General features: G+C 49.0%; 1 protein-coding gene across 3 annotated transcripts in view; it reads left to right on the top strand.

Annotated features, from left to right (window-relative positions):
- The window catches only part of LOC123745438 (bumetanide-sensitive sodium-(potassium)-chloride cotransporter), a 389884-nt gene that overhangs the window by 340480 nt on the left and 21862 nt on the right, over nt 1–27542 (top strand). For all 3 annotated transcript variants that reach the window (XM_069300604.1, XM_069300601.1, XM_069300603.1), the window contains 3 exons: nt 15970–16169; nt 21805–21956; nt 22513–22673. In XM_069300604.1, the coding sequence (XP_069156705.1) occupies nt 15970–16169; nt 21805–21956; nt 22513–22673 (513 nt within the window). The remainder of the gene's footprint in view (nt 1–15969; nt 16170–21804; nt 21957–22512; nt 22674–27542) is intronic.

Below are 27542 nucleotides of genomic sequence, written 5' to 3'. Positions count from 1 at the left end.
GGAACCGCTTCAGCTTGTGTTCGGGGTGGACGTCACATCCGCTCCGTTCCGTAAGCTTTCTCGTGCTATGTTTCACCTCCGGCCTGCTCATGTGCTGCCTGAGTTGTCCTGGTCCTTGGACAGAGTGCTCTCTTATTCAAAAAATTCAAATTCAAATGTTTATTCAGGTAAAGTACATATATAGAAGGTGTGATACAAATATTGATGAGTTTATAAATAAAGCTAGTACATACAATGCCTAAAGCCACTATTACGCAAAGCGTTTCAGGCAAGAAAAACACTGAAGACTAAACTTAATACTAATTGAGATTATAATATAAAATGTGTTGAGAAAATATAAAAATAAAAAAGGGGGAACATGGCAGAAAAATAGCAAAAAATACAATTTGGTCGACAAACAGCATTGTTTAAAAAATAGCAGACATGGGTTGACATTATAGGGGTAAGGTAGGTTACAGGGAGTTAATTAGGTAGTGCTTAGTTTTTATCTTAAACTGGTTGAGAGAGGTACAGTCTTTAACATGATTGGGAAGGTCATTCCACATTCTGGGTCCCTTGATTTGTAGAGTATTTCTAGTTTGATTAAGTCTTGGAAAATCAAAAAAGTATTTGTTTCTGGTGTTGTGCTCATGGGTTCTGTTACTTATCTTTCCTCTCCTTAGTTTGTGGTGGCCCCTTCGGTTCAAGATTGTCTTTCCAAGGCCCTGTTTTTGTTGGCATTGGCCTCTGGGGGTCGGGTTGGGAGCTTCATGCTTTCCTCCAGTGCAGGGGTTTCTGCTCTTATGGTCCTGGGGGTAGGTTTGTACGGTTGTAGCCTTCTCCGTCTTTTCTGGCGAAGAACGAGACGACTGCTTTCCGAAGGGGTTCTTGGGTCATTGATGCTTGGTTGGTTTGGCCCGGGGTGCATCAGGTGTTGTGTCCGGTTGTGGCTCTTCGCCGTTACCTGCACGCACCTCTACTGTGGTGGCTGGGGATTCGCTTTGGGTGATCTGGTTTCCCTCGTTCCTTATTCTAGGGCTCGGGTCTCCCAGGTCTTCCGCAGGGTTATTAAGTGTAGCCAACCTGCAGTCTATCCTCACTCCCATGACGTTCGGAAGTTTGCAGCTTTGGCTGCAGTGTTTGGTAACATGTCTTGGGCTCATATTCGGGTGCAAGGATTTTGGAGGTCGAACAGGGGTCCTGGCTGCACATTATTTGGTGAACGTGCCTGTTCCTGGGCATTCTTGTGTTGCTTTGGGTCGCAAAGTGCAGCCAGTTGTCTCGACTTCATGTTGAGGAGTTTGTGGCGGCCGCCTCCAGGGAAAGTCCTTATTTACCTTCTCTTTGGGTATGTAGCTCCAAGGAGCTGTAGGGGTTCCCTACAGAAAACTCATGGTTCCTGGTAGGTCTGAACTCCTTAGCTAATGTCCCGGTCTAATATAAAACACATTAGCCTGATAAGCTCCAGGGGAGCCTGCAGGGCTCACCCAGAAAATGGCATTTCATTACATTCAACGCTGGTTTTATGAACACAAAATAAATAAATTTTACCTTTGAATAATAATTAATTATACTTTTGTTCCATCTTTCATGCTAACACAGTCTTTAGGAGGAAGAAAATTCGTCAGACTGCTCAAGGTATTTGAAAAATATTAAATGTTTGCCATCTCTCAAGATGCAACAGTGGTTGGTTAATTGCACATTTTGGCTATTCTCCAGTTTCACTCTTTGTAGTTGATGTGTACATAGTCTTCACTGAATATTGTTCCTTTGGCTGCTTCTCCTTACATTTGTTTACTTCTTGATAATGAAATAAAATGTGAATTTTATTTCAAACTTTGTTGCATAATATGGTTTAACCACTGGACTGTGCCAACCGAGAAAACTTGGTCGGTGGGAAACTGCGCAAACCGAGAAAACTCTTTTTGATTTTTTCGTACCCATTCAAAATGTGTGTGAAGTTGGTTGTGTACGAAATGGACTCTTAGGACCTCCAGTGAGAGGCAGCCATCTTGGAAAAAATTCCCAGAATGCCCTAGGGCTGCTGGCTGGCTTAGTACTGAGTGAGGAACCAAGGGTGGCGCAAACACCTCTGGCTCCCAAACTCCTGTCCAAAGCGGTGTTGAAAAATCATGCTCTGTCGGTGAAATTCAAACCTTAATGTTTGAAGAGCATAAGGTCATATTATTGGTGAAGCTAGGTGCAATAAGGACCTAACACAAAGGTCGGATGCAAGTGATGCAGCACCTATGAGGACGATACAGAAAGCGCATCCAGTTGTAGCTCTGAGCGCCACCCTTATACCCACCTATGCCATCTCCAATTTATATAGATGATACATAGATGAATCATTTTCTGCATTCAGTGATGATGCATCTGATACAAGTAGCGTAGATGAAGAGTGTTAGAGGCTTCCATGGTAGTGTTTTCCATAGATATTTTCAAGAATAGCTGAATCTCTTCCAGATTGGCTAACACTCTTTAAAGCTGGTAGAATCTCTTCCAGAATGCCTGAATCTCTTTTTTAAATTGACGGACACTTTTCGAAGGTGGCTGAATCTCTTCCTGTGTGGGACCTTACAAAGCGATCTTTTCAAGACTACCTTACAAATTGAACTTTTCCAATAATCTTTTCAGTACTACCTTATGCTTTACAAGCTTGGCTACATACCACCTATAAGTACTAAAGCCAAGGGTGTACGTGAGTGCGTTATTTGCAAGCACACACAACGAAGAAAAAGTAAGCGAAAATCTATTTGTACCTGGTGCAATGAGAGCGAAATCGTGATGTGTACCATGGATTACTTCGTTGATTATTACTCACTTCCTAAGTACTGAGTGTGTAATACAGTGTGCTACTGTGTAAATAGTCTGTGAAACTGTACATATTGTAATTTTAGTAACTTTTTAATAAGTAATATTGCGACAATAAACATTTATTGTGGCCACATTACTGGCACATGTATCACAGTACCATGGAACATTATGAACATTCTACTGTATACATATTGTAAAGGACACAAATATGCATCATATACAATAAAATACAAATAAAACCGCATTGGAAATGCATATAACAAATAATTGAAAATATATTTGTGGCAACACCTGGTGCTTGAATGGCCTGCGCGACCGTGTCTGGGAGCTTCACGCACGGTGACCAGCCCCTGATGACGTCACAGCGTACCTTGTCCAGGTCCTCACGGCCAAAGTAAGGCTGTGAGGAACTTATTTGACATTTATTTCTGGGGGGAAATAAATGTCTGGGGGGACATTTAGCCCTACGGCTCCCTGGAGCTTATCGGGCTAATGTATGTTATATGAGACTGGGACATTAGCTAAGGAGTTCAGACCTACCAGGGACCAGCACCAGAACATAGCCCCTTCAGAGAGGTTTCAGGGAGCAGTGGCCCTGGAAAACCCCCTTGTGGTTGGGGTTTTCCTTATCTGCCATTGACCGGGGTCAGGGGCCCAGAAAGGTAGGCATACCAAAACAAAAATCCCCACATGGTAAGAAACTAAAACAAAAAGAGAGGTAGAAACTCCCTACAATCCCAAGGAAACAAGCAAACATCACACTTTACTGCCGCGCCGCTCATCCGCGTAGCCCTCCCCGCCCCGAGAGGGGGAGGGTGAGGGGCCCCAGACCTCACCGCGCGAGCTGCCTAGCATCAGTTCATAAGCTAATGTCAACCGGGACAGACGCTTCACTGGCCTCAGTTTCCTAGGCGGTGTTTGCCTTCGTTGTGCTCACTGCTGTGTTTTTGTGTTGTGCAATGGCCAGGTGTTCCTCAACAGTACTGGGGCTGCATGTGCTTAAGGGCTTCCTTTCCTAAGCATCCTGTGAGTACTGCCCCTGCACGACAGGGTTATCTTCCCTGGGGCATTCGGCAACCATTCCCGTAGAGTTTCTTGCTGCTCAGCATTTGCCTCGTCCTTGGGGCCAGCTGGGGCTTGGGGCCCTTGTTTGACTTTGGGTAGGGACTGGTATTGCGCTGGTTAGGGCATCAAGGTGTTGCATGACCTGCTACCTACACGGCCACCGGTACCTGTTGCCTCTGGGGACAGTGTACTTTTGTGGGGTTTTTCTTTTGTTTTTATTTTCATTTTGCTGATGGGGATCTGCCTGGTGTGCTATAGTTCTATGGGTAGTGTTTGGTGGCCCTCTGCTAGGCTCCCATGATTGTATACATCGCAGGGGTTTTCAGTGTTGCATCTACCCCTTGTTATCTTGGGTGTTAACCGGTTAGCCACACCTTGCCTGGGCTTCCCGTAGCAGTCAGCCTACGGGCCCTGGAAAACCCTGTCGGGGCTCGGTGGACCATTGGATGTGTCTTCCGGGTTCCATCCCGTCTTGTGCGGGTTCGTTGGTTGCTGTGCCCTTGTCTCAGGGTGACAGTCGCCACTTTTACCTCTGTCATGCTGCCTGTTGGGTCACGGACACCTTGACCTGGAGTCTTGCAAGTTGTGTTTTCTGCTTGCTCTCCAGTATTCTCCTGATGTTCTTACTGTTCAGAGTACAGGCGGTATCCGTGTTACAAGCTCGGTTTAGGTTGCTGCAACGCGCTAGGTTGGTTTCCCACCCGGATGCCCTGGGGCCGCCCCGTTTTGGTTGGGTGCTTTTCTTTCCTTTCCACATCCTGTTCCCGGCTCCTGATCGCCTGAGGGTTTCGGGGTCGGGGCGGGGTTTAGTTGGTGCCGAGACTTGGGCAGTTTTCGGGGGCTGCCTTGTTTGGGTTGAGGACGAATGTTTTCGAACTTGTTCTTCCTGCCGAGGCTTCTGGGTCTTACCAGCGACCTTTTCTTTGCTGCCTTTCCTCTGGACTCTTCCTTTTCTTTAAGGGAAGAGGGCATGGAGGACGGCTCTGTGGCGGGTTCCCGGGGCTGTGGGGGATGCCCGCTTGCAGTTCTGGGCTGTTTGCCCCTGCCTGGGTCTTCTGCTTCTGTGCTGGGTTTTTCGTCCCTCTAGTCTGCTTACTTCCCACATTTGCTGGCGTGTTTTCAGATTTTTTGCGTCTGTTATGGCTCCTTGGTTTGGTGGCTATTTTCTTTTCTGTGGATAACTCCCCGCTTGGCCACCAGCGGCGCTAGCGTTTGTTTACTGGTGCCTGGGTGTGCGAGCTGGCGGTTTGGGTGAGTTTTCACCTTCTTTCAGGGGTTTTATCCTTCTTTGCTATTTCTTTGTTTTTCTGGGGTGTTCTGCCCATCATTTGTTCATCTGGGAATGCTTGGAAGTTGATTTTTACACCAGATTTTTGCATTTTGTCTGTTTTGGGTCTGGGCCCTAGAGTTTTGTTTCAGTGTCCCTGTCTGTTTATGCTTGCTCCCACACCTTGTCCCTCGGTTTTTTGGTCTGTTTTGACCGTTTCCCTGTGTGTTCTAGTCTGGGTGCTGTGCTTTGCGTGGTGCATTTCTGCCAGCAAATGTGGTAGTTTTCGCTTCCCCTGGTTCTATTCCGGGTTCCTTTGGCTTCTTTGGTTTCGTTCCGGATGTTTCTTCCTCTTAGGTCGCCTTTGTGGGTTCAGGTGGCTTTGTTACCTCGTTTGTAACCCGGTTCTACCTTCTGGGGTTCCGAGGTCTTCCTGGCTTGCAGGCTGATCTTTTTGGGTCTTGGCACCTGTTGGGATCATGCCGGGGCCTTGGGTTTTTGTTGTCGAGGTGGGCCTTTTGGTGCAGCTTTTGTGCTCTCTTGGTGCCTTCTTCGTCTGGCAGGCATGGTGCTCTCTGCCCACCGGTCGGCAGCTTGTCTTTTTCTTTTCTTTATTTTATGTTTTTTCATTTTATTTACATGTATATATATATTTTGATACATTTTGTGTATGTATGTATTTACATATGTGTATATATGAATATATATGTACATGCATGTATGTGTGTGTATTTATATATATAAATTTTCTTTCGGAAGGGGATCTGTTCCCTTCGCTGTTGATGGAGCGCTGGGGGCGCAGCTTGCTCTGTTGGCTCTTGCTTGGTCCCACAGTTCATGGGCGTTTTTGGTTGTCTTCTGGCCTCTGGTGACGTCGGGTGGCTTCTTCCCACTTGGGGGGTTTGGGGCTGGCGGGGTGAGTTTCTTCCCCTGCGCTTCATCATGTTATCTTGGTGTGGGTGCGTTTGGAAATGGTCGTTCCACCCCATCCTTCCGGGGTTCCCGCCTGTTCAAGTGGAGACTTGGGCCTTGCAGACCTGCGGTTCTTCTGGACTTGTTCAGTCTGTGCCCTGGATTCTTTGCCCTCTTCGGAAGACTGTTGTCTCCGGTTCAGCTTCTGTTGGGATCGGGTACCTGGATGGTGTCCCTGGACGTCCGGGCACTTCTTGGCACGTTCCTCTCCAGGGTTCCAGGACTGGCAAAGTTGGTCGTGGGGCTTCAGACTTGCCGCTTTTGTTGCCTTCCCTAGTTTGTAATTGGCACTTAGTGTATTTACGCATCTTTACCGGATCTTGGTGACCTGTCTGCGTCTGCTCGGGATTCGGTTTCTAGCCTACCTCGACGACTGGCTGGAGTTGGCTCCCAGTCAGTCTGCTTGTCTGCTCGCCAGAGGTGTGGTTCTTTCTAGATCGCCAGGTTCGGATTTCAGGTGATCTGGAGGCCGTTCCATCTGGTTCCATCCTGGGTTCGAGCCTGGCTGGGTCTTGTTTCGTACTCTTGGACCACTTCTTTGTCTTTCTCTCCAGAAGCATTGCTGCGGCTGTGGTCCCACCTTCGGCTGTTTATGAGGGAGTCCTGGGTAGCTTGGCAGTTGCTCGAGCGGTTGTGCAGGAGTCTGAACTTTGCTGTGCTGGTCTGCCCGCCGGGTTGGGTTTGGCTTCGGCATCTGTTTAGTTCCTTCGGGAACTCCCCTTCCAATTCTCTCGCAATCGTTGGGTTCGTCCTCTTGGGATCTTGTGTTAGTGCTGCGACACCGGCTTCCTCTTTATTGTTTTCGGGGTTCTGTGGCTTAGCGCCTCCCCGAGCCTTCTCTCGATGTGGTCATGGATGGGTCATCTCTCGGCTGAGGGCTTTGTGACCAGTGCTCACTAGGCCAGCCGGGGATGGTGGAGACGGTCCATCTGTCCGTCCATCCGTCGGGCTCACGACATGGTTCTGGAATTCGTGGCTATCGGTTTTGTGCTTCGGAGGGCTCGGGTCACTCAGGGCTCTACCATCCAGCTCCATTCGGACTGTTCTCCGGTGGGTCATTGCCGGAACCACGGGGATTCTCTTAGGTCCTTGTCCTTTGGGGATGGTCCTTTCGAGTGACTCGTCTGCTAAATTTTTTGGGTTTGGCTAGCTGTGCATTTCATGTTCAGGGTGTGTCCTATATCCTGGTGGATGGCCTGTCTCTGTTCATTTCTCTGTTCACAGATTGGCTGGTTGTCGCCGACTCGTTTCATTGGCTCTGCCAGACATATGGACTCTTGGATATGGACATCTTTGCGTCGGCGTGGTCTCGGTGTCTCCCATTCTATGTGGCGCCCTTACCCGCCTGCGAGGTGTTCGCAATGGATGCCTTTCAGCAGGACTGGTCGAGGTGGAGTTACCTGTTCCTTTTCTCCTGGTCCAGCTGTTGCTTCGGGTTTTGGCTCAGTAGGAGTCCTTCCCAAGGAGAGTAGTCCTCGTGGTCCCTTGTTGGCTGGCCCAGCTTTGTTTTCAGATGCTGCTTGATAAGTGTCCAAACCCGGGGCGTTTCCCCTGGCTCCGTCTCTTTTGGCAGGTCGAACCGGTCCTATACGTGACTGATTTGGTCTTCTCCTCGGCTCTTCGCGTCTGGTCTTTTGACGCGGGTGTATCACCATCTCTATCATGATCAGGTGGCTTCGTTGATGGTATCCCACCTGCGAGCTTCGTCTCAGCGATCGTATGACATTCCTGGCATTTCTATTCACCATTTTCTTGTTCTTCGTAGATTGTCTTCTCTTTCGCATCGGGTTGTCCTGTCCTTTCTTGGGTTTTCAGGACTGTTAATTGATGCTTCTTACTGTTGCCTCATATCATGCGACGCTGGCAGAGTCGCTCCAGCTTGCGTTTGGGATGGATGTCACATCCACTCCATTCCATACGCTTTCTCGTGTTTTGTTTCACCTCTGGCCTGCTCATGCGCTGCCTGAGCCGTTCTGGTCCTTGATCAGGGTGCGTTCTTATCTTTGCTCTGCTCAGTTTGTTGTAGCCCCTTCGGTTCAAAATTATTTTTCAAAGGCCATACTTTATTTTGTTGGCACTGGCCTCTGCGGGTCGTGTCGAGTGCTTCCGGCTCTCCTCCGGACCGCCCTTTTGGTACTGGTGATAGGTTTGTACATCTACAGCCTTTCTTTATATTTCTGGCGATGGTCAAGATGGCTGCTTTTTGCAGGGGTGCTTGGGTTATTGATGCTTGGTTGGTTCGGCTGGGAGGGCGTCATGTGTTGTCCAGTTGCGGCTCTTCGCCGTTACCTGTGTGGTGTGGCTGGGGATGCACTTTGGGTTGATCCGGTTCCCTTCGTTCCCTGTTTCAGGGCTTGGGGTCTCCCAGGTCATCCGCTTGGTTCTTAAGTCTACCAGCCTGCGGTCTATCCTTGCGCCCGTGCTGTTCGGACGTTTGCAGCTTTCTCTGCTGTGTTTGGTGACGTCTTGGGCTCATTTCGGGCCCAAGGATTTGGGAGTCGCACAGGTTCCTGGCTACCATTCTTTTGTGAGCATGTCTGCTCCTGTGCGTTCTTGTGTTGTGTTGCTTTGGGTTGCAGGTTGCAGCCTGTTGTCTCGACTTCACGTTGCGGAGTTTGTGGCGGCCGCGTCCCGGGTCAGCCCTTTCTTTTCCTTCTCTTTGGGTATGAAGCTCCAGGGAGCTGTAGGGGCTCCCCCACAGAGAAACAGAGTTGAATGTAATGAAACGTCATTTTCTGGGTGAGCCCCGGAGGCTCCCTGGCAACCCTCCCTCCCACTGGTCGGCATTTTTTTTGCGTTGGTTGAAGCTTACTTCCGACCTGAGGTGAGGCAGCCAGTGTGGTGAGGTCCGGGGCCCCCCTCCTCCTTTCAGGGCGGGGAGGGCTGTGTAGACAAGCGGCACGGCAGTAAAGTGTGATGTTTGCTTGTTTGCTTGTTTCCTTGGGATTGTAGGACATTTCTACCTCTCTGTTCGTTTTTTTGTTTTAGTTTCTTACCAGGTGGGGTTTGTTTTGTTATGCGTGCACCCAGAAAGTTAGGCATAACAAAACAAACCCCACATGGTAAAAACTAAAACAAAAACCAAACATAGAGGTAGAAACGCCCTACAATCCCAAGGAAATAAGCAAACAAGCAAACATCACGCTTTACTGCCGCACCGATCGTCCGCGCAGCCCTCCACGCCCCGAGAGGGGGAGGGGGGAACCCCAGACCTACCACGCTGGCTGCCTAGCACCAGTTTGGAAGCTAAGCTTCAACCACCGCAAAAAAACTGCCGACCAGTGGGAGGGAGGGTTGCCAGGGAGCCTCCGGGGCTCACCCAGAAAATGGCGTTTCATTACATTCAACGCTGGCTTACTGGGGGGAGCCCCTATGGCTCCCTGGAGCTTCATACCCAAAGAGAAGGAAAAGAAAGGGCTTACCCGGGAGGCAGCCGCCACAAACTCCGCAACGCGAAGCCGAGACAACAGGCTGCAACCTGCGACCCAAGGCAACAAGAACGCACAGGAGCAGACACGCGCATAAACAATGGGCGGCCAAGAACCTGTGCGACCCTTAAATCCCTGCACCCGAAATGAGCTCTAGACGTCACCAACACAGCAGCGAAAGCTGCAAACGTCCGAATAGCACGGGCGCAAGGACAGACTGCAGGTTGGAAGACAAAAACTCTGCGGACGACCTGGGAGACTTGAGCCCTGAACAGGGAACGAGGGGAACTGGATCAACCCAAAGCACATCCCCAGACACGGTACGCAGGTAACGGCAAAAAGGCGTAACCGAACAACACATGATGCACCCCCAGCCAAACCAATCAAGCATCAATAACCCAAGGACCCCTCTGGAAAGCAGCTGTCTCGACTGTTGCCAGAAGGACGGAGAAAGGCTGGAAACGTACAAACCTACCACCAGAGCAAAAACCTGAACCAAAGGGGCTACCACGAACTGAGGAGAAGATAAGAGGGCACCCTGATCAAGGACCAAGACGACTCAAGCGACGCATGAACAGGCCGGAGGTGAAACAAAACACGAGAAGGCATACAGAACGGGGCAGATGTGACGTCTACCCCGAACGCAAGCTGGAGCGGCTCCACCAGCACCGCACAAAACGAAGCGACAGTAAGAATCAAATAACTGTAGTCCAGAAAACCCAAGAAAGGACAAGAAAACCCAATGCGAAAGAAAAGACAACCTACGAAGAGCAAGAAAAAGGTGCATAGAAACACCAGGAACGTCATACTGTCGCCGAGACGAAGCTCGCACGTGGGACACCATCTACAGAGCCACCTGATCACCACATATCATGATACCCGAGTCAAAAAACCAGATGCGGAGAGCCGTGGAGAAGGCCGAACCAGTCACGTACAGGACCGGTCCGACCTGCCGAAAGAGGCGGAGCCACGGAAAAACGCCCCGGGTTCGGACACCTATCAAGCAGCGTCTGAAAATAAAACTGGGCCAGCCACTAAGGGACCATAAGGACTACTCTCGTGGGAATGGGCTCCAACCGAGCCAAAACCCAAAGCAACAGCTGGACCGGGAGAAGAGGAACAGGTACCCCCACCTCGACCAGTCACCAAAGGCACCCAACGTGAACGCCTTGCAGGTGGGTAAGGGCGCCACATAGAATGGGCGACGCCTAGACCATGCCGACTCGAAGACGTCCATGGCCAGGAGTCCATACGTCCGGCAGAGCCAACAAAACGAGTCGGCGACGACTGGCCAAACCGCGAACAGAGGAATGAACCGAGACAGCTGTCTGCCCCGGACATGAACCTTACGGTTAGCCAAACCCCAAGAATCCAGCAAACAAGCCACTCTAAGGGACCAACCCCAAAGGTCAAACACCTAAGAGAAACCCTGTGGTTCTGGCAAAGAACCACCAGAGAACAGTCCGAATGGAGCCGAATGGTAGAGCACTGAGTGACCCGAACCCTCTGAAGCGCAAACCAAAAAGCCACAAACTCCCGAACGGTGCTGTGAGCCCGACAGATGGACAGACCCCACCATCCCCGGCCGACCTGGTGACCACTGGTCACATAGTCCCAGCCGAGAGATGACCCGTCCGTGAACACTTCGAGCAAAGGCTTGGGGAGGTGCCAAGGCACGGAACCCCGAAAACCCCAAAGAGGAAGCTGGTGACGCAGCACCAACACAAGATCCCCGGAGGAACGAACCAAACGATTGCAAGAGAGGCGGAAGGGGAGTCTCTGAAGGAACCAAACAGACGCCGAAGCCAAACCCGACCCTGTGGGCAGACCAGCACGTTGAAGTTCAGACTCCTGCACAACTGCTCGAGCAACTGCTAAGCAACCTGGGACCTCCTCATGAACAGCCGAAGGCGGGACCACAGCCGCAGCAACACTTCTGGAGGAAAAGACAAGGAGCGACACAAGAGCCCGAAACAAGACCCAGCCAGGGCCCAACCCGGGATGGAAACAGAAGGAACGGCCTCCAGATCACCAGAAAACCAAACCCGGCGATCTAGAAAGAACCACACCCCTGGCGAGCAGACAAGCGGACTGACTGGGAGCCCACACCAGCCAGTTGTCAAGGTAGGCCAGACACCGAATCCCAAGCAGACTCAGACAGGGCACCAAGATCCGGTAAAGATGCATAAATACACCAAGTGACAATTACAAAATAAGGAAGGCAACAAAAGCAGCAAGCCTGAATCCCCACCACCAACTGTGCCAGTCCCGGAAAACCGGAGAAGAATGTGCCAAAAGGAGACTTGGAGGTCCAGAGCCACCATCCAGGCACCCGGCCCCAACAAAAGCCGGACAGGAGACAACAGTCCTCCGAATTCAGGGCGCAGACTGAAGTAGTCCAGAAGAACCACAGATCCGCCAGGCCCGTGTCTGCATAGAAGAGACTGGAACCCCAGAAGGATGGGGTGGAACAAGCCACGTCCAATGCACCCACCAAGATGACATGACGAAGCGCAGGGGAAGAAGCCCACCCCGCCATCTCTGAACCCCCCAAAAAGGGGGAGGAGCCATCCGCGGCCGCCATCAGTGTCCGGAAGATAACCAAAAGCGTCCACTAACTGCAGGACCATGCAAGTCAACAGATCAAGCTGCTCCCCCAGCGCCCCGTCAACAGAAAAAGTATACATACACATATACACACACACACAATATATACAGATATATATATATATATATATATATATATATATATATATATATATATATATATATATATATATATATATATATATACTATGTATATACACATATATTCATAAAGACACGCACACACAAGGTGTATTACACACACGTGCGTATGCACACACACAGTGTGCGTGAGTGCACACACACACAGTGTGCGTGAGTGCACACACACAGTGTGCGTGAGTGCACACACACGTGTATGTGTTAGCACACACATGAAAAGAAAATTACAAGCCGCAGACCAGTGGGCAGAGACCACCACGCCGGCCAGGAGAAGAAGGCACAAAACTGCATCAAAAGCCCCACTTCGACAACAAAACCCCAAAGTCCCAACACGACCACAACACTTGCCAAGACCCAAAAAGATCAGTCTGCAAGCCAGGAAGACCCCGGAACCCCAGAAGGCAGAACCAGGTCACACACAAGGAAACAAAGCCCCCAGAACCCACAAAGGGGGCCCAAGAGGAAGAAACCTCTAGAACAAAACCAAAGAACCCAAAGGAACCTGGAATCAAACCAGGGGAAGCCCAGACCACCATCTTTGCTGGTGGAGATACTCCACAGAAAGACAAAGCATAGCCCCCAGACAGAAAACCCGTAGGGAAATGGTCAAAACAGACCAAAAACCGAGGGACAAGGTGTGGGAGCATGCATAACAGACAGGGACTGAGCCCAAACCCTACGGCCCAGACCCAAAACAGACAAAACGGAAAACCCGGTGTAAAATCAACACTCAAACATTCCCAGAGGAACAGAAAAAGGGCAGAAAACACCAGAAAAGCAAAGAAAGGACAATAGGAGAATAAAACCCCTTAAAAAGGAGAAAAAATACACCCAAGAAGCTCGCTTGCACACCCAGGCACATGTGAACAAACCACAACGCCGCCCTGGTGGCCACGTTGGGAAACCGGCAGACGAAAATGGCCGCCGGAACAGAGGGCTGTGACCAACTCAAAAGATACGAAAACACGCCAGCAAAAGTGGGAAGCAAGCAGACTGGATGGGCGAAAAACTTCGCCCAGAAGCAGAAAACCCAGGCAGGGGCAAACCACCCCAGAACTGCTAGCAGGCATACCCCACAGCCCCGGGAACCAGCAATAGAGGCCCCGGGGCAGAGCTGTCCTCCAAGCCCTCCGCCCTTAAAGATAAGGAAGAGTCCATGGGAAAGGCAGCAAGAAAGGGCCGCTGGTAAAACCCAGAAGCCTTGGCAGGAGGAACAGGCTCGAAAACCTCTGTCCCCAACCCGAACGGGGCAGCCCCCGAAACCACCCGAGTCTCGGCCTCAAATTAACCTCGTCCCAACCCCGAAACCCGCAGATGGTCCGGAGCCGGGAACAGGGAGGAAAAGGGGCAAACAGCACCTAACCAAAACGGGGCGGCCTCGGGGCATCCGAGTGGGAAACCATCCTAGCGTGTTGCAGCAACCTAACCTAGCCTGCAACACAGATGCCGCCTGTACTCTGAACAGTAATAACATCAGGAGAGTACTGGAGGACAAGCAGAGAATCTCTCTCACAAGTCTCCGGGTCAAGGTGTCAGTGACCCAACAGGCAACATGACGGAGGTAAAAATGGCGACTGTCACCCAGAGATAAGGGCTCAGCAACCAACTATCCTGTACAAGACGGGTTGGGGCCCGGAAGACGCATACAATGGTCCACCGAGCTCCGACAGGGGTCTCCAGGGCCCGTAGGGGTAACAACTACGGGAAGCCCGGGCAAGGTGTTGCTAACCAGTTGAACACCCAAAATTAACAAGGGGTAGAGTATAACACTAAAAACCCCTGTGATGTGTACAATCACGGGGGCCTAGCAGAAGGCCACCAAACACTACCAGTGGAACTATAGCCAGACTAGGCAGACCCTCACCAGGCAAATGAAAATAAAAACAAAAGAAAACCCCCGCAAAGTACACCGTCTCCAGAGGCAACAGGAACCGGTCACCGCTTAGGTGGCAGGTCGCGCAACACCATGACGCCCTAACCAGCACAATACCAGTCCCTTCCCAGGGCCAAACAAGGGCCCCAAGCCCCAGCTGGCCCCAAGGGCAAGGCAAATGCCGAGCAGCAAGAAACTCTACGGGAATGGTTCCCGAACGTCACAGGGAAGATAACCCTGTAACGCAAGGGCAGTACTCACAGGGCGCTTAGGAAAGTCAGCCACTAAGCACATGCAGCTACGGCACTGATGAGGTACACCTGCCCACCGCACAACACAACACACGGCAGTGAACGCCACACAAGGAAAACACCGCCTAGGAAACTGAGGCCAGAGAAGCGTCTATCCCTGTTGACATTAGCTTGCGAACTGGTGCTAGACAGCCGGCGCGGTAGATCCGGGGCTTCCCCCTCCCCCTCTCGGGGCGTGGAGGGCTGCGCAGATAATCGGCGCGGCAGTAAAGCGTGATGTTTGCTTGTTTGCTTGTTTCCTTGGGATTGTAGGGAGTTTCTACCTCTCTGTTCGGTTTTTGTCTTAGTTTTTACCCTGTGGGGTTTGTTTTGTCATGCCTACCTTTCTGGGTGCCTGACCCCGGTCGATGGCAGATAAGGAAAACCCCAACCACAAGGGGGTTTTCCAGGGCCATTGCTCCCTGAAACCTCTCTGAAGGGTCCAGATTCTGACTCATGGTACCTGGTAGGTCTGAACTCCATAGCTAGTGTCCCGGTCTAATATAAAATATATTAGCCTGATAAGCTCCAGGGAGCCTCCAGGGCTCACCTAGAAAATGGCGTTTCATTACATTCAACGCTGGTTTTTTTACTTTCGCTGTGCGTAAAAAGCTTTTTGGAGCCACAAGGGGCTCCACCAGAAAACCAGCTTTGAATGTAATGAAATGCCAATTTTTAAGCGAGTCACAGTGGCTTGCTGACACCTTCCCTCCCCAGGGCATTGTGGTGGTTTCCATCATCATAAGAACTGGTGATGGAGTGGCCAGGTGGCCCGGCCTATTTCCCTCCTTCCCCGAAACAAGGGGTAAGGTGAGGAACTAACTTGGGCTAGTTTCATGAATTTTTTTATCTTTTGTTTATATTGTTGAGGGAGTTCTTTTGGTAAGTTTGAAGCTGGAGTCTCATTTCTAACCAAGTTGTAATAATATTATTATTATTATAATAATAATAATAATAATAATAATAATAATAATAATAATAATAATAATAATTTATTTGCAAGAAGATACAATGGGTTGGTGAGATTAAATAAAACTGGTATTTTTACATTCATGCAAAGCCACTGACACGCGTATCGTTCCAGGCAGCGTTTTTGTTTCTCTGACTTTCTGGGTGCCTTCCCTTGGTGGTGGCAGACACGAATAACTTTACATAAATGGTTTTTGTAGTGCTATTACTCCTTATGCTTCTCTGAGGGGAGCCAGATTCTGGCTCGTGGTCCCCAGTAATTCTGTAAGAATTACTGGGGACCACGAGGTCCCCAGTAATTACTGGGGACCTCGATTATTGAGGGAATTACAAATGATGGCACCAAGTAGTATAGAACTATTTCATTGTTGTAGCTTCAGGGAGCCACTGGGACTCACTGAGAAATTGGCATTTCATTACATTCAATGTTGGTTTTATACTATTAACAGTTTTGAAACTTTTGTTGTGTGTGACCAATTTCCTAATTTCATCAAACAAGTTTGGCTGACTTTTATATAATCATGGAAAATATTGTTGCCAATTATTTTATAATATTTCCAGATGGTACTGATAGTGAAGCATCCTCCCCGCCCGGCTCACCAGAAGTTCAACGAGCTGCGGCTGTTTCTGGAGTGCCAGGTGCAGATGATGGTCAAAAGCGTCGTGCTTCTCTTGCTAATTTATACAGAGGTCCAGGAGGAGTCGAATTAAGCAAAGATGTTTTAAACAATATTACTATGTTTAAACGTAAGCAAAAGAAGGTAAGAGAAATGCTTTGTTTTAGTTTGATTAAGTGATAATAGTCTGTAACTTTTATGTATTCAAATATATATACAGTAGTTATACCAGTCAAAATGGGACACCAGCTAACAGCAGTGAACAAGAATTAAGAAGAGTGTTTTTATTTATTTTTGTTATTTGTTCAAATACAAGAAGATACAATGATTGTTAACATACATATGTTGATACAAATTACATTCAAGAAGGAGTAGTACATTCTTGCAAAGGTACTTGTATACATAGCATTTTGGGCAGGTCCTTAAGCAAAGAAATAAGTGTAATGTTAATACTGAAACAGAATTTGAATTCACATTATAATTTCATCAGTATAATGAGATAAAATAACATTATACTGATGAAGATGCATTTCTACATAGTAATATACTGGGTGAGTGGATAGCACAAGATACTGTGTGGCTTAATACAGTAGTACAAGATGAGATACTATGAAGATGAAATTAGGTACATCATAGTTCTACTTTTGAATAAAGTATAGATTGAACAATTTTATAATTCACTAGGGTGAGTTTCATGTACAGTACTGTGTATGAAGCTTTATATGCATGGCATGTTTGCATAGATTTAGTCTGATTCTGGGAATATTAAAGATATATTTATTGCTGGTATGATGCTCATAGATTCTAATATATCTTTCAAGGAAGAGTTTCAAAACAGGATTAGAATTTAGGAATAGGGTTCTATAAGCTACTTACTGATTTAGGAAACGGTAAGTAGCATAAGTTGTTGCAGAACCTACCAGCAGACAACTGCTTTGACTGCCATGTTAAGACTTGAGATACACTCCTGACCTATACATTGACTGCCATGTTAAGACTTGAGATACACTCCTGACCTATACATTGACTGCCATGTTAAGACTTGAGATACACTCCTGACCTATACATTGACTACCATGTTAAGACTTGAGATACACTCCTGACCTATACATTGACTACCATGTTAAGACTTGAGATACACTCCTGACCTATACATTGACTACCATGTTAAGACTTGAGATACACTCCTGACCTATACATTGACTACCATGTTAAGACTTGAGATACACTCCTGACCTATACATTGACTACCATGTTAAGACTTGAGATACACTCCTGACCTACACATTGACTGCCATGTTAAGACTTGAGATACACTTCTGACCTATACATTGACTACCATGTTAAGACTTGAGATACACTCCTGACCTACACATTGACTGCCATGTTAAGACTTGAGATACACTTCTGACCTACATATTGACTACCATGTTAATGGTAGTCAATATGTACATTATCCTGCTACGGATAATGGTACTTTTTCACCTACAAGTCCAAAAGTGACCATTTCCAACTATTTTTATACTACAAACAACATAATTTGAATTGCCTTGCCACATATAATTATTAAATATTCAACTAGAAACCTCAACTTACTTTGTTGGTGTTCATCTTCTTGATTGATGCCACACATCTTGAAGTTAAGAATTCTTAATAATTTGCGTAACCTATACTAACACAACACTAAAATTAACACTTAAAATTACTGTACAGTTCATTAAGCAAAGTTAGTTTTGACTGCCAGCTGCTGAAGCCTCACTGGTTGAAGGCATTTGGGTTGCCTGTGAGGCCTCACTTGTTGAAGGCGCTTGCATGCGCCTCACTTGTTGAAACGCTTGCATGCCCTCATTTGTTGAAGGTGCTTGGCTTGCCTGTGATGCCTCACTTGTTAAAGGCACTTGCTTGCGCCTCACTTGTTGAAGGCGCTTGGCTTGCCTGTGAAGCCTCACTTGTTGAAGGCATTTGGCTTGCCTGTGATGTCTCACTTGTTGAAGGCGCTTCTTGCTTGCGCCTCACTTGTTGAAGGCGCTTGGCTTGCCTGTGGCGCCTCACTTGTTGAAGGCGCTTGGCTTGCCTGTGGTGCCTCACTTGTTGAAAGCGCTTGGCTTGCCTGTGAAGCCTCACTTGCTGAAGGCGCTTGGCTTGCTGATGGCGCCTCACTTGTTGAAGGCGCTTGCTTGTGCCTCACTTGTTGAAGGTGCTTGGCTTGCCTGTGGCACCTCACTTATTGAAGGTGCTTGGCTTGCCTGTGGCACCTCACTTGCTGAAGGCACTTGGCTTGCCTGTGGCGACTCACTTGTTGAAGGCGCTTGCTTGCGCCTTCAAGTGGATTAAGGCGTCCTGTACGTAACAGTTGCGTTGCTCCTGGCAGTATGGGTTCTAGTCACTTCTGGGGTGTGAGTTTTCAGTTGCATATAGTCCTGGGGACCATTCAGGCTTGTTCGCATTTGTGTTCCTCACGTGTGCCCCAAAGAATGAGGTGATTTGATAAAATGCTATGCCCAAGATTACCATCCGAGTGCCGGCAGGGAAGTGGTTCAAATAGCTTCGGCTATCACTTCCTTATGTCTGGTCATGATGGTCAAGCGGATTAAGGCGTCCTGTACATACCAGTTGTGTTGCTCCTGGCAGTATGGGTTCGAGTCACCTCTGGGGTGTGAGTTTTCAGTTGCATATAGTCCTGGGGACCATTCAGGCTTGACACACATACATACATACATAAGGAAATAAAAATAAAGAAAGAAAAGAAAAAGACAAGCCGGCGACCGGTGGGCAGAGAATACCGCGCTGGCCAGACTAAGAAGGCACCAAGAGGGCACACAAACCTCACCAACAGGCCCACCTCGACAACAAAAACCAAGGTCCCGGCACAACCACAACACGTGCCAAGACCCACAAAGATCAGCCTGCAAGCCAGGAAGACCCCGGAACCCCAGAAGGCAGAACCAGGTCACACATGAGGTAACTAAAAGCCTCCTGAACCCCCCAAAGGGAGCCCAAGAGGAAGAAACTTCCGGAACGAAACCAAAGAACCCAAAGGAACCCGGAATCAAACCAGGGGTAGCCCAAATTACCACATTTGCCGGCGGAAATACATCCCAGAAATAGCAAAGCACAGCACCCAGACAGAACCCCCAAGTGAAACGGCCAAAACAGACCGAAAACAGAAGGACACAAGGTGTGGGAGCAAGCATAAACAGACAGGAACCCAGAGCCCAAACCCCAGGGCCCAGACCCAAACAGACAGAAAACGCAGAAACTGGTGTAAAAACCAACACCCAAGCATTCCCAGAAGAACAGAAAAAGAGCAGAACACCCCAGAAAAAAAAACAAAGAAACAGCAACAGTAGGATAAAACCCCTGAAGGAGGTGAAAAACTCACCCAAAATGCGAGCTTGCACACCCAGGCACAGGTAAACAAACCACAGCGCCGTCCTGGTGGCCAGAAGGGGAAGCAAACCGCAGGAAAAAAATGGCCACCAGAACAAAGGAGCCACGACCGATGCAATAGATCTGAAAACATGCCAGCAAATGTGGGAAGTAAACAGATGAGAGGGACGAAAAACCCCGCCCAGAAGCAGAAATCCCAGGCAGGGGCAAACAGCCCCAGAACTGCTAGCAGGTATCCCCCACAGCCCCAGGAACCCGCAACAGAGGGCCCGCAGGGCAAAGCCGTCCTCCACACCTTCTGCCCTTAAAGAAAAGAAAAAGTCCAAGAGGAAAGGCAGCAAAGAAAAGGCCGCTGGTAAGACCCAGAAGCCTCGGCAGGAGAAACAAGCTCAAAAACCTCCGTCCCCAACCCGAACGGGGCAGTCCCTGAAGCCGCCCGAGTCTCGGCACCAGCTAAACCCCGTCCCGACCCAGAAACCCGCAGATGGTCAGGAGCCGGGAACAGGGAGGAGAAAGGGGTAAAAAGCATCCAACCAAAACTGGGCGACCCCAGGGCATCTGAGTGGGAAACCAACTTAGCGCATTGCAGCAACCTAAATCAAGCTTGCAATGCGGATGCCGCCTGCACTCTGAACAGTAAGGACATCAAAAGAGTACTGGAGAACAAGCAGGGAACATCTCGCCAGTGTCCAGGTCAAGGTGTCAATGACCCAACAGGCAGCATGACGGAGGTAAAAGAGGCGACCGTCACCCTGAGACAAGGGCACAGGAACCAACGAACCTGCACAGGACGAGTAGGCACCTGGAAGACACAGCCACTGGTCCACGGATTCCCGACAAGGTTTTCCAGGGCCCGTAGGGTAATGACTACGGGAAGCCCAGGCAGGGTGTCACTAACTGGTTAACACCCAAAGCTAACAAGGGGGAATGCTTACACTGAAAACCCCTACAACATGTACAATCACGGGGGGCCTAGCAGAGGGCCACCAAACAACACCAGTGGAACTATAGCCACACAAGGCAGACCCCCTCCAGGCAAACGAAAATAAAAAGAAAAGAAAAATCTCACAAAAGCACATTGTCCCCAGAAGCAACAGGAACCGGTCGCCGCATAGGTGGCAGATCGCACAACACCTTGACGCCCTAACCAGCACAATACCAGTTTCTGCCCAAGGCCAAACAAGGGCTCCATGCTCCAGCTGGCCCCAAGGGCGAGGCAAATGCCGAGCAGCAAGAACCTCTACGGGAATGGTTCCCAAATACCCCAGGGAAGATAACTCTGTCACGCAGGGGCAGTACTCACAGGGCGCTTAGGGAAGCAAGTCCTTAAGCGCATAGGGAAGGAAGCCCCTAAGCGCATGCAGCCTCGGTACTGATGAGGAACACCTGGGCACCACACAACACAAAACACGGCAGTGATGGCCACGAAGGCAAACACCTCCTTAGAATCTGAGGCCAGAGGAGCGTCTGTCCTGATTGACATTAGCTTACGAACTGAAGTGCTATACAGCCATCGCGGTGAGGTTCGGGGTTCCCTCCTCCCCCTCTCGGGGAGGGGAGGCCTGTACGGACGAGCAGCGCGGCAGTAGTGTGTTATGTTTGCTTGTTTGCTTGTTTCCTTGGGATTGTAGGGAGTTCTACTTCTCTTTTCTGTTTTTATTGTTTCTTACCATCTGGGGTTTGTTTTGTTATGCCTACCTTTCTGGATGCCTATCCCCATTCGATGGCAGATAAGGAAAAACCCCAACCACAGTAGGGGTTTTTCCAGGGCCATTGCTCCTTGAAACCTCTCTGAAGGGGCCAGGTTCTGGCTCATGGTCCCTGGTAGGTCTGAGCTCCATAGCTAATGTCCCGGACTAATATAACATACATTATCCCGATAAGCTTCATGGAACTGTAGGGGCTCCCCCTCAAAAAACCCAGCATTGAATGTAATGAAACTCCACTTTCTGAGTGAGTCCCAGAGGTTTCCTGAAGCTATCATACACTGATCAGTGCCATACCGGGGAATTTCCCAGAGACTGGGAAATGTGCTAAGTGGGGTCCCACAGGGGTCCTTTTTGGGGTCAACCCTTTTTGTCATATACATCAATGACAGATTAAAATATTACAAACCACATCAACAAAGATTTTTACCTGTACGATTCCACCCATTTTTATATCATTATTCTCCCTGCTATTCATAAGTTTATTGAGTTTGTCATTGCATTTAATGCAGTAAAAGTGGGAGGCCTTTCCCTTCAGTTTTCTTGTTGTCTCCTTGTGTCTGTGTATGTCTGTATATATGTCTTGTGTGTCTGTGGACACAAGTTTTGTGTTAAAGGTTCAGTATGTTTTGATAGCCTGGAATATCATATACAATGTAGTTTAAATTTAACATATATCTCAGGGCACAATTGATGTATGGTGGCTGTACGATGATGGTGGTCTGACTCTGCTGGTGCCTTATATACTAACTACAAGGTCACAGTGGTCTGGATGCAAGTTGCGTGTATTTGCTTTGGCCAACCGTAAAGATGAGCTCGACATGGAACAGAGAAGGTAATGTTTGCATCATGTGATCACACCTATCACTTCCCTTTCCTTTACTTAAATTTATAGAAGCTTTTTGGAGTACATGAGGAATTTGCAGTCCATCATTCAAGAAGACATGACTTCATTTCAAAATCCAGTTGGAAAAAATAATTAGGAACAATAGGGTAGGGAGGGACCCTTGACAAGCCTCCAGCTTCCTGTCCCAATCGAGGCCACTAGAGAGATGGTGGCCCTCGAGTTAAGGGCCTGAGGGCCCTTAACTGTTAAGAGAAATAAGATGTATCTGCAGAATAAGATTTAAATAGATAATGTTAATCAGTCACAGGATGGCTGTTTATAATTCAAAGGACACAGTTAACATCTTTTTCATTAGTGTTTGTTCATTAATATTTAATGTATTTTACTCTCCTTATGTGAAGAACCAGAAATACTGTGCTTTGCATTATTGTGAGGATTGGTCTTAGACTTATGGTATCGTATTATTAATTAAGGTTACTAAGGGTTTGTTCTTCTGATCAGTTATAATTGTGAAAGTTTTTTGCATATATTCTTTATATTCCAGCATGGCTAACTTGTTATCCAAGTTTCGTATAGACTACAGTGATGTGATCGTCATACCAGATGTTGCTAAAAAAGCAGCTGAATCGTCCCGTATGGAGTTTGATCATCTAATTGAAGATTTCAAGGCCAGAAGTACTGAAGAAATTAGCAAAGAGAATGAAGGTAAAAATAAATGTAGTTTTGTGTGTGATTGCCAGTTAAACATACACACACTGTGCTCACTGTGCTCTGCTTTATTTGCCAATTTTATCCTAAGAGTTAATAACAATTCCAGAAGTTAGTTTTTAGTTAACATTATCTCTTGGAATCTGTTCCAACAATCTGCCACTTTGTGAAGAAATATTTCCTGTTATCACTTACACTGTTTATCTGTAGTTTGCAATAGTGACCTAATACAGTGGCCCCTCTGTTTATGAATTTAATCCATTCCCAGAGACAGTTCGTAACCCGAAAATTCATAACCTGAAACAAATTTTCCCATAAGAAATACTGTAAATTGAATTAATCCATTCCACACTCCCAAAAATAATAACTTTAAAATATATGTCATACATAATAAACACAAATATTTTGTACTATAGTATGTACAAGTTATAACATAACTTTATTCATGACTCTTGTTGGGGTACAGAAGATGGTGAAGAGGAGAGGTGTTAGTGTTTAGAAGGGGATTCCCCTTCCATTATAACATCAGGCAGTGATGGGGTACTCTCACTCCTACGTTTTGCCTGCATACCACTAGGACCTGGTTGTGGCTCACTGCTTGTTTGTCTCACTATGAACCTTTCCCCAGAGACTGGTTTTTCCTCTATGGTCATCCTCACATGTGTTTTCATAGGTTGAACTTTACCACTGACTTTCTTGGGACCCATGGCATGATATATAATACAGTGGTACCTCAGTTTTCGTATTTAATCCGTTCCCAGAGACGGTACGAAACCGAAAAATACAAAAACCGAAACGAATTTTTCCAGTCAATCAGTTGTTCACAGTCAATCAGCTATTCACAGTCAATCATTTACAGTCAATCAGGCATTCACAGTCAATCAGGCATTCTCAGCCAATCAGGCATTCAAAGTCAATCAGGCATTCCCAGTCAATCAGGCATTCACAGCCAATCAGCCATTCATAGTCAATCAGGCTTTCACAGTCAATCAGGCTGTCACAGTCAATCAGGCTTTCACAGTCGCAACCTGTCAGTTAGTAAAAAACCAGCGTTGAATGTAATGAAACGCAATTTTCTGGGTGAGTCCTGGAGGCTCCCCGGAGCTATCCAGGCTGATAGGGGATAGTCCTAACTTTTAGCAACAGTTGATGTGGGTGCAGTTCTAGGCCTACCGAGGACCACTGCCAGAACCTGGCTCCCTCAGAGAGGCATGAGGAGCAATGGTCTATAGAAATGCACATGTGATTTTGGAGCATTCTATATCCGCCATCGACCAGGACAGGCACCCAGAAAGGTAAGTGCCCCAAAACAAACCCCTATTCTGGTAAAACCAACAAAAATAACGAAACAAATGGACAGAACTCCCCCAAGGGAAAATGAGCAAACAAGCATGATGTCACACAAGCCGCACCGCATGTCTGCACAACTCCCCCCTCCCCAGGAGGGGGAAGGGGGAGCCCCAGATCCTGCACCAGCGATCCACACCTCCAGTTCCAAGGCTGGATATCAAAATATGCGAAAACCGCTGACCGGAGGGAGGGAGAGTTGGCAGGGAGCCTCCGGGACTCGCCTAGAAAATGACGTTTCATTACATTCAATGCTGGTTTTCTGGGAGGGAAGCCCCTACAGCTCCCCTAGAGCTACTTCACCAAAGACTAAAGAAAAAGAGACTTACCTTGAGGTTACCATGAGGTGCTTCTGGGACTTAACGTCCCCGCGGCCCGGTCGTCAACCACACCTCCGTAAGTCGTCAACTTACCAGGGAGTCGGTCGGTGCTCCACACCTCAACTCAAAGTCAAGACAGGCTGCAGCCACCAATCCAAAGTGACACAGGCCCGACTAAGCCCAGGAACATTCACGAGGTAGCGTGCAGCCAGGACCCTGTTCAACCACCAAAAACCCCATCTCCGAATGTCAGCCCAAGATATGTTCCCAAACATGGCAGCAAGAGCAGCAAACTTACGAACGTCATGGGCACGGGGATAGACCGCAGGCTGGCTAGACTTAATAACCCTGTGGATGACCTGAGAGACAAGGAAGGGAAACCGGATCAACCCAAAGCGCGTCCCTGGAGACAGAAGCTGTGGCGCGCAAATAATAGCAGAGGGCCGCAGTCGGGCACAAAACATGATGCACCCCCGGCCTGACCAACCAGGCATCAACAACCCAAGGACCCTCTCCGGAAAGCAGCAGTCTCATTCTTCACCAGAAAAGGAGACGGCTGCAGATGAACAAACCTATCTCCACGACCGAATGAGCAGAAACCCCTGCGCCGGAGGAGAGCATGAAGCTCCCCGAACCGACCCCCAGAGGCCAATGCCAACAGGAAAAAGAGCCTTCGAAAAACAATCTTGAACTGAAGAGGCCACAAGAAACCGAGGAGAAGAGAGATAAGAGACCACTCTATCCAAAGACCAGGATGGCTCAGGCGGCATATGAGCAGGCCGGAGGTGAAAAAACGCATGAGACAAATTGCGAAATGGCGCAGAAGTAACATCTATACAGAAAGTAAGCTGAAGTGGCTCCGCCAGCGTCGCATGATACAAGGCGACAGTATTCGGCATAAAATGACGGTCCTGGAACAACCACAAGAGAATGGACAACACCCGAACCGAAAGTGAAGTACAATGACGAAGAGTCAAAAAGAAATGAAAGGACCGCCAGGAAACTTCATACTGCCGCCGAGATGAAGCCTGCAGGTGAGACACCATCAACAAAGCCACCTGAACATCGTACAACTGGTGATAAACTTGAGTAAAAAATACCAACGCAAAGACTCAAGGAAAAGAGCAAACCAGTCTCGTAATGGACCGGGCCAATCTTCTGAAAGAGGCAGAGCCATAGAAAAACCTCCAGGTTCGTACACTGGGCAAGCAGGCACCTGAAACCACAGCTGGGCCGGCCACCATGGGGCCAAGAAGACAACTCGCCCCTGGTAAGTCTCCAAGTGAGCCAGGACCTAGAGCAACAGCTGAACTGGAGGAAAGAGATACAGGAACCCCCACCTCGACCAGTCTTGCCGAAAGGCGTTGATCACTACAGCCTCGCAGTCGGGGAATGGCATCACATATACCGGAAGACGCCTCGACCATGCAGACGAAGAGGTCCGGGCGCCCTAATGTCTGGCAGAGCCAACTGAATGAGTCGGCATCGACTGTCCATTCCGTGGACAGGGGGAACGAACTGGGACAGGCCGTCAGCCAGGACTTTGGACACCTCCTTGGACGTGAACCACCAGGAGAGCCAAATCCCGAGAACTCAACTAACAAGTCACCCAAAGCGAACAACTCCAAAGAGCCAAGGACTGCATCAAACCCCCTCGGTTCAGACAATGAACCATTGGCGAGCAATCCAAATGGAGCCAGATCGTCAATCTCCGGGCGACCTTGAACCCTCCGAAGCGCATACCATACTACCACGAACTCTTGCACCGTGCTGTGGTCCCGACGGAAGAAAGGACCCCACCGCCCTTGGCCGGCCTGGTGAGCTCTGGTCACAAAGCCCCAGCTGAGAGATGTCGCGTTTGTGAACACATCGAGTGAGGGCTGAGGTAGGCGCCAAGGCACTAAACCCCAAAAAACCCTAAGAGCATGCCGGTGATGCAGCAGCTGACGTAAGGCCCCCGGGAGCCGAACCCAGGGATCAAGAGAGAGGCGGAAGGGACGTCCCCAAAGGAACCAAATCAGCCGACGAAGCCAAACCCGACCCAGCAGATAGACCAGGATCTCAAAGTTTAGGCTCCCACATAAACCCTCGAGCAACCGCCGGGTGACCCGGGAGCCCCCCAGAAACCAGCGCATGCAGGACCGCAGCTGAAGGAGAGACTCCGGAGGAAGAAGCAAGAAAGCGATCTGAGAGTCCCACACAAGACCCAGCCAGGTCCGAACCTGGGAGGGAACCAAATGGGACTTCCGCTAGTTCACCAGGATCCCGAACTCGGCTAGTTGGGAAAGTACCACACCCCTGGCGAGCAGACACACGGACCGACTAGAAGCCCAAACCAGCCAGTCGTCGAGGTAAGCCAACACCCAAACATGGGCCACAACAACCCGGGTAAGACGTGTGAACACACAAGGTGCCAGTTTCAACCTGAACGGGAGACAAAGAAAGCGGTATCTCTGACACCCCGCAACAAAACTGAGCCAGTCCCTGAACCTTGGATGAATTGGGACATGCCAATATGCGTTCTTGAGGTCCAGGGACACCATCCAAGAGCTCAGCTCCAAAAGAAGCTGGACCTGGGACAGAGTGGTCATCCGAAAGGAGGGGCAAAAAACCCAGGGGGGTTCAGACGGGACAAGTCTAGAATGAACCGCAGGTCCGCACAGTCCCATTTCGGAACTGGAAACAGGCGGGATACCCACCTGAGTATACCCACTCCAAAATGACTTGACAGAGCGCGGGAGAAAAGGCCTGCCCCGCCAGCCCCGAACCTCTCCAAAGGATGAGGAGCCACCCAACGCCACCAAAGGCCTCAAGAAACGACCCTAAAAGCCACGAATCATGGGACCAGGCGTGAGCAAACAGAGCAAGCCTTCCCCTCATCGCCCTGTCAATGGGGCGAACTGCGAAAGGGCTGATACCCCTTACGAGGACCTGACCTGCGCACAGAACGAGCAAATCAGACGCAGACGGGACCAAAGGCTGCACCGGCTCCGAAAATGGCACCTGTGGGCCACCTCGACAGGCGGAATTGTGGGCCCTGGCATGACCCCTCTGGGAGGAACCCACCCAGGACCCCCGGAGAACCAAAAGGTCAGACATCGGGCGGCAGCTGGAAGAAGCCGCCTGCATATACTGTTCGACCGCAGAGGCAGCAAATAGTAAAGGACAAAAGGGCAAAGACAGTCTAAGAGCCAGGGTC

This window comes from Procambarus clarkii, chromosome 44 (genome assembly GCF_040958095.1).
Source record: "Procambarus clarkii isolate CNS0578487 chromosome 44, FALCON_Pclarkii_2.0, whole genome shotgun sequence".
NCBI classification, from domain to species: domain Eukaryota; kingdom Metazoa; phylum Arthropoda; class Malacostraca; order Decapoda; family Cambaridae; genus Procambarus; species Procambarus clarkii.
The sequence above is the reverse complement of the archived record's forward strand: the minus strand, read 5'-3'. Positions and strand labels throughout refer to the sequence as shown.